The 14,517-nt window shown below is 41.5% G+C and overlaps 1 protein-coding gene and 1 long non-coding RNA gene across 2 annotated transcripts in view; one reads left to right on the forward strand and one right to left on the reverse strand.

Moving 5' to 3' along the window:
* The first annotated feature begins 760 nt into the window (after window positions 1–760).
* Window positions 761–9,208, forward strand: RCN1 (reticulocalbin 1). Its single transcript, XM_052692480.1, has 6 exons — window positions 761–1,042; window positions 2,470–2,663; window positions 3,728–3,906; window positions 4,271–4,331; window positions 6,437–6,636; window positions 7,293–9,208. The coding sequence occupies exons 1-6, from the start codon at window positions 783–785 to the stop codon at window positions 7,398–7,400; spliced, it is 1,002 nt and encodes a 333-aa protein (XP_052548440.1). The 5' UTR covers window positions 761–782; the 3' UTR covers window positions 7,401–9,208.
* A 2,902-nt stretch (window positions 9,209–12,110) lies between these two features.
* Window positions 12,111–14,517, reverse strand: part of LOC128085317 (uncharacterized) — a 28,094-nt gene continuing 25,687 nt past the window's right edge. The window contains exon 3 of the long non-coding RNA XR_008208888.1: window positions 12,111–12,469. This is a non-coding gene — a long non-coding RNA (uncharacterized LOC128085317). The remainder of the gene's footprint in view (window positions 12,470–14,517) is intronic.

The following is a 14,517-nucleotide window of genomic DNA, read 5'->3' on the forward strand; positions in this document are numbered from 1 at the left end:
TTAATGCTGAATGATGAGCAGTTTTCAGGATCCCAACTTTGTTTCTGTTACAGGGGTGGTGGCACTGGTGTGATTAGTATCTTCTAGGACAGTGCTGGCAACCTTGTTTCTTCTACTACATATTGTTGGGATATCAATTAGGTGTTACACGAAGTTACAAGTTATGCTTGTTTGCTTACTTTACTGTTGCTTGTCTCAAAAAGCAAATTATCCTATTTTTGTCCTGTCCAAACCACTGTAGGGATGACAGCAGGACCCACAAGCCTAACACATGGGATGGCCAGACTGTACAGACTGAGAAACAGAAAGGAGAGGGGCTTTAACATTTAAGCGAGCTGCTGCTTTGTGCCGGCTCGTTCGTGTATCAAGAGAGCAAGCTGAGAACGCGCTGTGACTTCTCTAATTTGCTTCCCCGAGTTCTCTCGGCAAACTTTAAAGCAGGAAAAAAGACAAGGCAACCACTGGCCGCTTCTCAAGCTTAAAAGCAAGGGCAAACTTCGGTGAGCCCGCTGCAGCTGTCAGGCAGGCACAGGTGGGCAAGGAGCAGGGGAGAGACCCCCGAGCTTAGCAGGACCAGCCCAGCGGCCTCGGTCCCGGAGGAAGGATGGCGGACCGCCCCGAGCCCCGCAGCTCCGCCCGAACCGCCCTGCAGACGTGGCGCCGCCGGGCCGGGCCGCGCTGGCGGGCGGCCGCTGCCCAATCGCGAGCGGCGGAGCGGCGGGGGAGGAGCGGGGCCGGGCGCGATGAGCGGCGGCGGGCCGCGGAGCGGTGCTGGCGGCGGGATGGAGGGCGTCCGGCGCCCGCGGGGAATGGGCGGCGGGGGGCGGTGGTGCCCGGCGGCGCTGCTGCTGGCGCTGCCGCTGCTGGCGCTGCCGGGCGGGCTGGGCAAGCCGACGGCGTGGCAGGAGCGGGCGCGGCCCGGAGCGGCGCAGCAGCACGAGGACGCGCCGGGATTCCGGTACGACCACGAGGCCTTCCTGGGTAAGGAGGAGGCGCGGAGCTTCGACCAGCTCAGCCCGGAGGAGAGTCAGGAGCGGCTGGGGTGAGCGGCGGCCCGGGAGGCGGAAGCGGGGCGGGGGGGAGGAGGCGGCGCGCGGGGGGCTGCGGGGCTGCTGCGTAAAGAAGTGCGGAACGGCTGCCTCGCTTCTGTATCCCTTCTCTCCCTTCGCTCTGCCGTTCCCGTGAATCAAGCTGAAGCCGTTTCTTCTCTTGCCTTCATCACAATTCTTCTATTTCCCAGGCCGCCGTTAAACCAGCTCCCTGCAACTTCTCTGCGCGGGACAATTTGCTCCGTCTTGTTCTTACTTCCATGCATCAGTTGCCTTAATTTACTGCTTCTCTGTCCTTTACGTCTGCGAGAAGGCACGTTGCTAATTAGAACAAAGTTTCACAGTAGTTATAAAAAGATCTTTGCAATCAGTAAGCAGAGAATAGTAAAAAAAAAATAGTCAAGTTCTGTACTATGAGAGTGGTGAGGTGCTGGAGCAGCTGCCCAGAGTCTGTGGATGCCCCATCCATCCCTGGAGGTGTTCAAGGCCAGGTTGATCCCTGGGCAGCCTGGGCTGGTAGGAAATGTGGAGGTTGATGGCCCTGCGTGTGGCAGGGAGGTTAGAGATCCATAATCCCTGAGGTCCCTTCCAGCCCTGGCCATCCTGTGATTCTGTGAAAATGTCTGTACGTTCTCACTAAGAGGAGTTGTGCCCTTCCACAGGGAGCGATACTGAAGCATGGTTTGTCTGTCTGATGCCACCATAATGGTGCTGTTGGCTCAGCGTAACCTCCTGCTCCTTGTGCAAGCTGTCAGCTATTGACCTGCATCTCAATAAGCAAAGCCATGAAGCACAATTGACCAGTTTAATCCAGATTGTTTGAAAAGCGAGCAAAAGAAACCATCTCAGCATACACGTTTGTGACTTACATACAGCGTGTCACTAAACAAGGGCATGGGTTACTTAAATTAGGCCTTTCAGCTGGGGGTGTGAACCATGTGCAAGTGGTGAATGTTCGCAGGACTCACCCCAGCCTAGCATCGATCTACTGGAAAGCCGCAGAAGGAACTGCAGGGGTCCACAAAACCCAACGCTTTTGTCCTTGTGGCCTCTGCTAAGATACGTGCTTGTATTGTAGTTGTTTTCCTAGTCTAAGTCCATCGTAGCCTCTGCTTGCAGCCTGTGAGCAGATCCCCCCCAAGTCAGTAGACACGATCTGCAAGCCATCCGAGATAGTTTGTTCAGTAACTTTGAGAGCGCAGGTTCCATTTTGATTATTCATATCAATATTGAATAATGAATAGAGAAACGGTAAGATAATCTTCAAAATGCAAGAAAGCCTCCGTCAGTGGGACAGCTTTCTGCATTTTGGGCATTACATTTTAGAGGAAAATCAGGACAAGGTAACAATAATGAAGTTGGACTGACACCTGGTTTGTTTTTCTGCCCACCCTTAACGAATACAGCTCTCTTTTTACAGGAAGATTGTGGATAGAATAGATGAAAACAAAGATGGCTATCTCACAACAGAGGAGCTGAAAAACTGGATTAAACGGGTACAGAAACGCTACATCTATGAAAACGTCGCTAAGGTTTGGAAAGACTATGATACAAACAAGGACAATAAAATCACCTGGGAAGAGTACAAACAAGCTACCTACGGTTATTATCTAGGTGAGACACCATCAGATTATATGCTCAATGATAGCTGAGGTTAGGAGGCACCTTGTAGCCAAGCTGACTTTGGTATCACAGTGAGGGCTTTGGGAAATTGCCTAAAGATGCTCAGAGGTTGAAAGCTTCTTGTGTCTTTATTGTGGCCATTTCTATGTGGGTCACCACTACAGAGAATGTTTTGTAGAGGGCTTTATTGAGTGTACTGACGAAGCTGAGTTAAAGTCTCCTGACTCCAGTTAGAAATGTGTTATTTTTTAACATTAAAAATGGTGCTTACATTCAAAAACACAATTAAGGAATGTTTGTTAATTGAATCTCACTTAAATTTGTGAGAGTGTAAATGGTAAAAACTTTGGCTGGGTATAAGCTATAAATATACATATAGCTTATCTTTGCTATAACAGTGCTGAGAGAACAACAAATGGATATTAATTGGCCATGGGTGCATTTATACTGGAAATGAGAAGACAGTGTCTTAACGCCATATATGCAGTTTCTGGAGCAATAGCAAGCAATCATAAGTAGAAGGTTTGATTGCTTTTTCAAACCAAGGAGTTGTGTACATCGTACTGATTCCTAAAACGAATAAAACTTCTGTAAATGAAATCTACTCTGAATACTTCCTAAGCAAAACTTATGAAAGCAGATTAAAAAAATTCATCTACCAAGTATACTATGTGATGCTGCAAAAGCAGGCTGGATGTGGCTCTGGGCAGCCTGATCTAGTGGCTGGTAACCCTGCCCATGGCAGGGGGGGTGCAACTAGGTGATCATCATGGTCCTTTTCAACGCAGGCTATTCTGTGATTCTATGAAAAGCCTGGATTCCAAGAGGAGACTTACTTGGCCATTAACCTATACTATTAAGTCACCTATAAAATCGAAGAGTTTGACTCTACAGTTCCCTAGGAAAGAGAAATTCCAGTTTAACACAGCAGCTGTTCTAGCAATAAGCCTTTGTATTTCTAGACTCAGTGTATATATCAGTAAATTAGGAGAATTTGTTGTTCCTTGTGAAATGCGCTATCACGTAATTTTGTGATTGTCTTGATTAATTGGCAGAAAAACCAGAAGAATTCCAAGATGCAACAGATCGGCACAGTTTTAAAAAAATGCTGCCCAGAGATGAAAGGCGATTCAAAACTGCAGATCTGGATGGAGACTCAGCTGCCACTCGAGAAGAATTCACTGCTTTCCTTCACCCAGAGGAATTTGAGCACATGAAAAACATCGTTGTCTTAGTAAGCAGTGCAAAACCAATGACGCTATTTTTACTTCACTTAATGGCCAACTGGGGAACTGAAAGGGATAAATTCTTGAAATTTACTTGATTTAGAGCTTTCAGTACAAGGAAGACCGAACAAGAGCACTTAGACTGCTCTTAAATTGAAACCATTTTGGTATGGATGTGTACCAAAATAAAGGAAAAAGAATGCTGATGTGAGGCTGTCAAAAACAAAGTGTTCGATACCGACTTGTAATTGCACTTAGCTTAAAACATCAGCGTGATGTCCAGGTCAGGGCTGGAGTGCAGAATAACTTGAGGAGGGGAATAGCCAGAATTCTGTTTTCTCTTGATTACTTCAGTGCAAAACTATTTTCCAGGAAACGTTAGAAGACATAGACAAAAATGAGGATGGCTTTGTGGATCAGGATGAGTACATTGGTAAGACTTGAAGTTTGTTTCTTACAAAGTGTCCATTTGTCCCTCTTCTCTCAAAGCTGCAACAAAGAGGAATGTTTCTGTGCTCCCAAGTTGCCTGTTTTTACTAATTAGTCTAGCTTATTCAGGAGGTAAACCCACCTAGTTCTAAAAGGATTTTTTGCAGCAATGTCTTTGTTTCTCCTAGAAATACAAGACGTTGCATTAAGAATGAACCTTAGAGAAGTGAGAGTCAGGGTTCTCAAAAAACTGTGATGTGAAAAACAACTCTGCGTTACTTAAGTGACAGAGAACAGAATTGGAAACATTAACAGCAGATCAGTCACCGTTAATTTACACAAACTTGAGTCACTCTGTGCAGTTAGCTGCTGTCTTGCGCTTAGACATGAAAACAGAATGGACTAGAGATCAGCTATACATAACACCTTTTACCCTTTTGAATAATTCTGCTGATTCCAAAAGCTAACCTCTCCCTTTTCACTCACTTTGATGGGTTTTAAATCAAGGAAGTAGTACCAGGAAAGCTATAAAGATCACTTCTCGTGTAATCAGGAACAGTATACACATGTTAATTAATGGCAGGGGGTTTCTTTGCCTTGTAAATTATATTTAGCCTCAGAATGTGAGTGCTATTCATTTATGACTGAAATAACAGGGCAGCATAATTTCCACAGTAATTTCAGTTCATTCAGTGACATTACCTACATATAATTATAAGGTAATTGTCAACATTTGTTACCATTGCAAATGCTGTTTTTTTCTGTCTCTAGGATAGAAAGCATAGAATGTTCTAGTCACAATCACCCCACATTGGCAAGGATGATAAAAATCAAATTGACAGGACGTCAGGCGCTTCGAATAAACAATATAATTTGCTCTTTAAAAACGTGAAAGTGAATGTGTTGTCTGAATTTTTCTTTATGAGTTGAGGAAAATTGTTTAAAATGTTCCTACATCCCTTTTTCAGATACAATTGTGTTTTGGTTTTGATCAAGCTGGGGTTAAAAAACAGCCAAATCACTCCTTCCTTCTTGCCTCTTGTTCTGACTTTTACAAAATTAGTTTTAGATTTTATAAAAGCAGCAAAGCAGAATATCTCTAGTCACGTAAAGCACAGAGGACTGAATTGTCACCCTGCATGAACAGGTACTGAGCCTTTCAGGGATATTTTGAACAGTTCTACCAATAGAGAGGCCTCAGCCTAGTGTATATGCTTCCACTGTGGGGTAGGGGGAGACTATTCTTACATTTCAGGTCAGCATTTACATATACAAATGCCAGTGAGCCTGACCTTAAGACCAACCCTGTGGGATGCACTTTTCCATACCGTACCCCTGAAAACCAAATGCCACAAGTCACAGTAGTATTATCTACAGAGCAAGCTTCAATAGAAAAATCAAAGGCTTGAGAAATAAGCACCCTAAATGAGCAGGCACCAATTGATTGGCCACAGAGACCAGAAGGATAAAGCAAACACACTTGTGCTTCCTGAAGGATTTTTGCAACTATTGTGATTTGGAAGGCCTGTGCTGTAAAAGAACAGATGTAAATCAGTACTAGCTCTTACTAGTCACTGGTACTCTCCAAACCCTATTTATATAGATAGCAGCTGCCACTGTGGCATTTTCCTACCACGACCCACAGCAACAACACGTAATGGAATATTGGTGGGAAGCTTCAACCTCTACTGCTGTACCACCAGCATCTGTCTCTGACATCATGGGCCAACATCATAAAACAGGAGGCATTAGTTTCAGTGCAGCCCTTGTAAAATATATAATAAACATTCTAATTTTTAATATGTTCCTTAAAGTGTTAAAAAAGAAGAACAAAGAGAAAAAACAAGTGAGATATTTTACCTTGTTTTTTGAGTTGGACATGCCTGCCTTAACCACTCTGCTGGCTGGAGTCTGATTTTATCCATGAAGACATTTGCTGGCAGGGACAAGATAAAATTGCTAAGTCCCGTTCTACGTGACTAAGCCCAGTCTGGAGTCTCTGATTGCTATTTAGTAATAGTTTTCCTGAGGAACACTTCAAATATCACTAGTTGGTATATAATTTTCAAGTTAAGTATGACTTAAGTGAGACTTCGATTCCCTTTCCAGCTGATATGTTTGCAAATGAAGAGGGAGGACCAGAGCCTGACTGGGTGACCACAGAGCGTGAGCAGTTTGCAGATTTCCGTGACCTCAACAAGGATGGAAAGATGGACAAAGAGGAGATTCAGCACTGGATTCTCCCACAGGACTACGATCATGCACTTGCTGAAGCCAGGCATTTAGTCTATGAATCAGATGTCGATAAGGTACGCAGAGTTCCAATGTATTTTAGGAAAAACTAAGGTTAAGGGTTGGGGTTTTCTTGTTTGGTTGTTGTTGGGTTGGTTCTTTTTAAACATAGTCAGATAGTAAGAGGTGATTCCTGGTATTTGTCGTTATTAGTGCTCTGTGCTTAAAGTTTTAGAGGCTAGATACTATCTAGGAGGTGTTTCTGTAATCAGACACACATTCACTTCATTTAACATGAGAGACTAGTGGTTCTGTGGATCCCAGATGGTGATCATCTGAGGTGTAATGCCAGCAAAGTTGGATCCTGAAAAACCCAAACTCTTACACAGAGCAGCTTAGATTTCTAACAAGCAACTGTCTTGAAACAAATACACAGAGGATTTTTATTGTTAGGAAGGCAAAACCAAACCACGTGAAAAACTACGTACCAGGTAACTCAGACTGTTTGGTAGTGAGTTAATTACAAGTTAGTTTCAATTAGCAGTTGACCCAACTGAAGCCAGAGGGACTTCAGTGGGGTCGAAAAGCTCACTCACAGCTGCAATGACTCCTGAATCTTAAGACTGGTTTCTTTGAAGAACTTTCTGTGTCCCTGGGCTCTCGTAAGTCTGTGTGGTATCTTCTACTTAGGTTTGAAAATGTCCTTAAAGAGGTTTTCTTTTCTTCCCACCAGGATCAAAAACTAACAAAAGAGGAGGTTTTAGACAACTGGAATATGTTTGTTGGAAGTCAAGCTACTAATTATGGGGAAGACCTCACAAGAAACCATGATGAACTATGATATAAGTATACCAAGCAGCATGCCACAGGCCTTTTCTCCATTTTACTGAATCTACCATGTCCATCCCCTTTTTGGGGAGGATGGACAAGGGACACACACAAAACTGAATGACTTGCATATATTTTTAACATGGCAGTTTATTACCTCAGAAACTACGTAGAAATAGGGTTGTTTTTTTTTAACTTTCTTCACAAGGTTAAATGCTATATCTAATTATACAGTTCTGTTTTGGGGAAAAAATGGTAATGTTTCTTAGTAGGTTAGATCTGGGAAAGGCACTTACAACGTAACTCCAAGGATCTTCAATAATAACAGGTTTTCTTCAAATGCCCATTTTTATCATAGTAAAATGCAGCTACGATTAGTAAGAAAGAAACCTACTTTTCCAGTAGTCTAAGTTGTTTAGTCATCATTTCTAATAGCGTTTGAAATCATAGAATGCCTTAAGTTGGAAGGGACCTTGAAGATCATCTAGCTCTTAATTCCCTGTTGTGGGATGATTGCCACCCATCAAATAAGGCTGCCCAGGGCCCTATCCAGCCTAGTCTTGAATGCCTTCAGGGATCAGGCACCCTGAACTTGTCTGTTCTTACAGTTTCACCCTCCTGTACAGAGGTCTGACAAGATCCACAACCTTTTTGTCCACGCTGCATTTTTCTCTCTAAGTTGGGCTGAAGGAGATACCAGCAGACCCATGGATCATAGCTTTACAAGTGCATCGTGTGCAATTGGCCCTTCTCTCTAAGTCCCACTGAAGTGCAGAAGCAACACATGGCCCAACAGCCATGCTGGCATTCCTCAGCAAGGGTTGTGGAGTTCAGACTGACAGCTGTTCCTTCTGACAACAGAATAACATACATTGTTTGTGTGCTGTAAGTTATGCTGTTTCCTGGAAGGAATTATGCCACATGGAGCATAATTTATCTCACGCTTTTCACGCTTTACCCAAGCCATGCTCTTGTTCACACAGTGTGAATGGCAGCAGCTCCATGATGGAGAAAGAATGAGACATATCACCCCTCTGGGCCTTCTGTTTTCTGTACTACAGACGGGGACAGATCATGTGGCTGAAGTTCTGGTTTGTATGTATGTACGTATAAATAAGTGTTACTGAAGCAACTACATGGAGACAGCTTTCCTTCCAAAGAAAGGAATGAGCTTTCCACACAGGTGCTTTCTTTTTTTACTGTATAATGTGAGCAGTAACATGTATATTTTTATATACTTAACTCTGATAAGTTTGGTTGATTTTAAATATATAATTTTTAAAACAAGCACAGTAAAACCATAACTTTTTGATACCATGAAGGTGCAATAACACTAATACAGACAGACTAGCATAGAGAGATGATGTGATGCTTCTTATGCCAAGAGTTCAGCCTGCAGCACTGGCTGGTCATCTACAAACAGCAGCTGGATGTATGGCACCAACTTTTTCTTCTTTGCATCATTAAAAAAAGCAAGAAATAAGTCAAGTGTATATTTTTAGTATTGCTAGAACCTGTTCTGAATGCTAAGGTCACGTAAGAACAGTGCTAAATACTTCCAGTTGAAGATAGCTCAGTATTACACACACTGGCAGGGATTACTTGCCTTTGCTAACTTTATTATTAAGCTTTTAGCATGCACCTACAACATTGCCAGCAAGGTCTCCTAAAAGTCCCTACCTCTTCTGCTAACATAGAGTAGGACAGATGTCATAAGACATAAACGGTTTTTGCTTTCCCAGTAATTCCATGTCAAAGTAATGCCTAAATGCAATGTTACCTGAGAAGCAATAAAATTGTATCTTGGCACACATAAAAAAATTATCTGTATGGTTTATTATTTGGGTTTGGAAAGGTTTGCTGTATTGCATCGTCCTAACAACCTTGATAACTGCTGTTTTCTAGCAGCCCTTTCATACTAAAGTTTGAGATTTTTATATTTTAGTACAGAGATTTTATATTTTAGTCCAGAATTGCTGTGCTCTCTCTGCACTTGGATCATCTTCTGCTGTTTCAGGAAACAATACCTTAAGAGACCACAGTAAAAAAGCTTGTATCCTGCTACTGAAACTGCAGCTCAGACTAGATAGGAAGCCAAGGGTTTTCACTGGAGCCCAAGGGAAGGTTGTTTGGTAACTCTTGTTGAAATTCAGTGGGAGCTGGGTGCTGAGACACTAAGCATCATTGCCTGCAGCTAAACATGACACTTCCAAATCCACTGCATTCTGCCCCAACAAAAAAAACTGCATCTGAGCTTTGACAAGCAATCACATTTTCTTCTACATTACTCAATGAATTTGGAATAAAATTAGCATCAAATGAGAGATTATATTCCTTTATTTGTTCTCAATTTCTGTTAATGCTTGGGATACACTGGGTATTTTCCAGTATGAAATAATGCAAGAAGAGTGGTACTCAGAATGTGCCCAGCTACGATTAAGGCAAACATGCCAGTTAAAATGAAATTCAAGCCAATCAAGTTATCAATCATTTTAAGTATAATGGAGTCACACTAAGAGCATTTTTATAAAACAGAATACAAAAACATATTTTAGAGAACATATCATTGATGTGATTTCATTCTAAAGGCAACCTCCTTCTGTAGCTCGTAGTGTTTCACTTACCAACCTTCAGCAACGTGCAGTATATTTTGTGCACTAAATCTTCCTTTCAAGCTCAATGCACTGTGGAAGAGTAACTCCAAAAGAGACTAGAGCTTCTGGGTTTAAATTTAACACTATTTAAGGAAAGCAAACCTTTGCTAGGGGATATAACTGTTAACATTGTGATTTTTCAAGCCTAAGGTTTCTAATGGGGTTTGACTGTTCCAGAGATAAGATTTTTTTTTCCTAGGTAACATATTTCAAGTCATATTATGAGCAAATGTTACAAAATTTTAGTGTAATGTGAAATACTGTAATGTCAGATAGCATTATTTATCTGCTTAATATGACTAAACCCATTAATTGCTGGGAGCCATGCTTCATCCCAGCAACATGAAAATTCATTTTGTGCCTATCTTGTCAGTTATTGCCAATTTTCTTAATGAATAGTGACGTAGTGAAATTCTGTCGGGAAATATGTTTATGTATTTCCAACTGCAGGTTCTGTGTGCTAACTTCCTGTTACACAGATCCTCCATTACCTACGTGTTTTCATTATGCCTATGCCACACCATATCAAAGGTGCATTTTTCCTCCTTATGTATCTGGAAAGCCATTATTATTGCACATGCAGTTTTAATTATTAGAATTTATGGAATGAACTAAGTGGCTAATGTGCATTGTCTTATATTTCCATTCAATGATTCAATCGAGTTAAATCTGTCTCCCATTCCAATCGAGGTACTTTACATAACTCCCTGTGGAATGGAGAATGCAGCTCATCCTTATCCTATTACTTTTACACAAGTATCTTAAAATAGTCGCATAATGATTTACTGTCGCAATACAGAAGTCAGTCTGGATCCCAGTGAACTTAACAGCAGAACCCCTTGACCCTGTGCAGAGGGACAAAGGCCTCAGCCACATAAAAGCAAGCACAGTTACAATGGGGTGGATGGTGGGACTTGAGGTTCCAAGAAATTTGATGACCATCAGCTCCCAATCCCCATCTTACTACTGAACAATAATGCTAGGATTTTAGGTTGATTCATTCTCACGTAAGGTATTCAGGGCATAAGCCTGTTTCAAGGAGGACAGTGTCTAATGGTCTGTTCAAATACATTTATCCCTTCTACTGAGTGATGATATCTCTCTTAGACAGCTGATTACCATTAGCATATGTGACCATTGGCACATGTAACTTGTTTTGCAGGGTGGCAGAAGAGGCCACATGAAACATTTCAAAGCCAAAGATGTTGCAAAGCCTGGCATGGTCCGTAGTCAAATTCTTGGAACTAATAAGCCATACCTGTCTCTAATTTAGGATGCTATGTTCCATTTAATATGCCCAGCAAGGAACACATAAACCAAAGTTACTAAGATTCAAAGAAATAAAATTAGGCTCACATTTAATTTACAGGTACTAACGAGGCCCATCACATCCAAGTGCTATGTAGATTCCAAACCTGATGATTTTCAAAGCAGAAGAGAAAGAAAAGGTACCACCTTTCCCATAGTGTGCAGGTATATAAGGGACTTAGATGCACGTGACACAGCAAAGGCAGCTTCCCAGTTGCATTCTATCTCTTCATAGGATGAGATAAAATTTCTTTCCCAGACAGGAGCAATTCCTCACTATGTCTGCCACAAGAGTACAGCAATCATCAGGTATGTCTATTACTATTCCTGTTGACAACTGATGGATTTCTGTCTTCAGAACAAACGTTGGCTGTGCTTATGGCAGCAAAGTTCTGCAGCTCAGTTTCATCTACTGCACATTTATCATTTTCCTTGCCCAAACTAGCATTAGCACTTTCTATATAAGGAAGATGCACAAGATTGTGTCTACCAGTGTAAGAATTTATCATAAAGCATCCAAATACCTGGGCAGCTAGCATTTGCAGTTTTATAATTTAAGAGTTGGCCTCACATTTGTAGTATATGAAACCACCACATACCTGAACAGCTATATGGAGCAAGTTATGTCATGATACTAAGTCTCTGTGGTAATTAAGGGTGACACATATGTTAGAAGTGACAGTGTTTCATCATATCAACAAAAACTTAGTCATGCATCAAGACACTTCCACAGTTCAGTGGGAAAGAACTTTTTTTTTTTTTTTTTTAATACTGGAGTAGCCAGGCAGTCTTCAAAATGACAGTCCATGGGACCAAGGAAGGTACAAAAACTGGTGGAAAATGATACGTACAGCTTTTGGAAGCATACCTTAAAACCCTCAGTGAGACTGAGGATTGATGTTGCAAAAAAATGAATTGATAACCTTATAGCACACGCCACATTCTCAAAATCCAGTACAGGAGTGCCCAAGGTAAGCCATCCTCAAAGATGCTGCATTGATAACCAATGTATGGCCAAGGTTTAGGTAAAACAGAGCGTTACTCAACAGCCCACTCCAGTGTGCATTGCTTTCTCCCTGCTAAGGCCACAGATGGATTCTGAGGAAGCTTGACATCAGCGCTGAAGTTGGATACAGCAAATTATAGTTTAGTGGAAGAAACTAGAGGTAGTAGCATTCTACTCATCTGTATTCATAAACAAAAAGATTACCATTAGGATTACAGAACACTTACAGGGAAATCTGAAAAGATATAATAAACAAAGCTGGTAAAACCAAGAATGCTGAGAAAGAACATGTTGAAATACTGCCTTTAAAATCTACTTTCTTCAAGTGGAAACAAAACATTTTAAAAGACAATAATGCTCTAAAAGCTATTTAATTCACCAGCCAAATTGAACTGACCAAAATCTAATTTCTTCCTTGTCTTGTTTAGCAGATGTTTAAAAGATCAATACAGTTGTCTCTGTAGATCGGCATGAAATATTAACGGTCTGAACATTCTGAAGCTTTTTACAACATATTCAGCCTCATTAAACATTAAGCAGGTTTGAAATATAAACATAAAGTAACTATCAGCTTCCTATCCTTCATAGGCAGAACAAAGGTAGTTCAAAAGTGGGAAGCAGGAAGAAAGCTATTACATGAATTGGGAATTCAGAGAGAAGTTAACGTAGGAAAGCTGTCAGTATAAATAGACTCAACCAGATAAATTTTACCATAAGGAAAGATAATATTCTTCTGTCTCACAGACCGCAATATGTGCTAAGGAGCGAAGAACTGTAGTATTTACACCACAAGGAATTCATAAAAATACACCTCTGGCCACAAAAGTACCCATCTGAGGCCCAATCCTCATTTACACTTCACTCTTCATGTTTGCTATTAGACCTCCGACTCCATGGGTTCAGCGAGAAGGAACCTTGTTCACTTTGCCCTGCTTTTCATGACTGGCTGGGCAATACAAGAGAGAGGAGTTTCAGGTTCACTAAAGGGAGATGTCAGCTTTGCAAATCACTGGAAGTAACCGGACATAAACTGTCAAAATAAGTCAGCAAAACGGTGTGGTTATTGTCAGTACGTAACTCAAGTCTGCAAGCCAAACTGTGGCTAAAGATTACAGACAACACAGCGAGATGGCTGCGCCATGATGTGCAGATCAACTCGTTTACCTACAAATGCTGTTCTATTCTAATACCTTTTTCTCCCATTTGCCTGCTTGCCTTATCGTTACTGCAGACATCATTAAGAATAAAATTCAACCACCGCTGTGTTGCCTTTACCACTGCGGATACTGGCAGGGTTTATGGAGAAGCTTTTTAGGTAGCTTTCTCACTGTATTTCTTCTAGTATTGCCTAGACGTAAAGGCATCAGATCAGACATACTAGGGTTAGAATTCTCTACAGCCTCCGCTCAGTTTGGGAAGATGGTAACAGCAAGAAGAGAAACTGTGTAGAATTAATTCCTTGTCAGACATACTAGATTTTCCAAAAAGTACACCAAGCTATTAAGCTGGCACTATTAAGCTCTCTCACACAGCGATGATGGTAGGAATACCATCCAGCAGTCATCATTTCTTACGGTTTCTCCAAATTCAGTTACGCCCAGAGACAAATCAAGTATGTATTTTTAAAACTCTGCAACTTAAGCGAGATACCAGCGGGCTTAAATGAGTATCAAACACAGTTAAGAAATGATACTCAAACAGCACTGAGCTATTTATGCTACATTTTTTCTGAATAGAACTGAAAATAGACTTCTGCATTTCACTGCGTTGCACCATACTGCTGTACTTACTTTACCTATAAGCATTCTGTTAATAGGTATTGACTAGAGCAGCAACAAATCAAGTGTTCTACATTAAAGCACGTGCCAAACCTGCAGACGTGCTTTGAGGAGATGCTCGTGCTATCTATGAAGCTATATTTTAAAATTAAATGTAAATATGTATTTAATGGGAAAAGATTACATGCTTTGTGAGCAAAGCCAGGTTCTGCGCTGTCCCCAACTTGTTCCTAATAAAACATGGAGCAGTTTCAGATGCAAAAAAGCCCTGCATTATTAGAACAACACTCATTCCTTCCTTACTCTGCCTTTTTAAGTTTTTTTTCCTTTCTTTTTTAAATGCACAATGAATGCCTGGAGCTGCCATTCCAGCACAGGTGGTTG

This window comes from Tympanuchus pallidicinctus, unplaced genomic scaffold (assembly GCF_026119805.1).
Source record: "Tympanuchus pallidicinctus isolate F22 unplaced genomic scaffold, pur_lepc_1.0 scaffold3, whole genome shotgun sequence".
NCBI classification, from domain to species: domain Eukaryota; kingdom Metazoa; phylum Chordata; class Aves; order Galliformes; family Phasianidae; genus Tympanuchus; species Tympanuchus pallidicinctus.

Coding starts and splice junctions, on each gene's coding strand:
- RCN1 (XM_052692480.1), top strand. CDS start 783: ATGGAGGGCGTCCGGCGCCCGCGGGGAATGGGCGGCGGGGGGCGGTGG. Junction 1,043..2,469: donor GAGAGTCAGGAGCGGCTGGG/GTGAGCGGCGGC, acceptor CTCTTTTTACAG/GAAGATTGTGGATAGAATAG. Junction 6,637..7,292: donor ATGAATCAGATGTCGATAAG/GTACGCAGAGTT, acceptor TCTTCCCACCAG/GATCAAAAACTAACAAAAGA.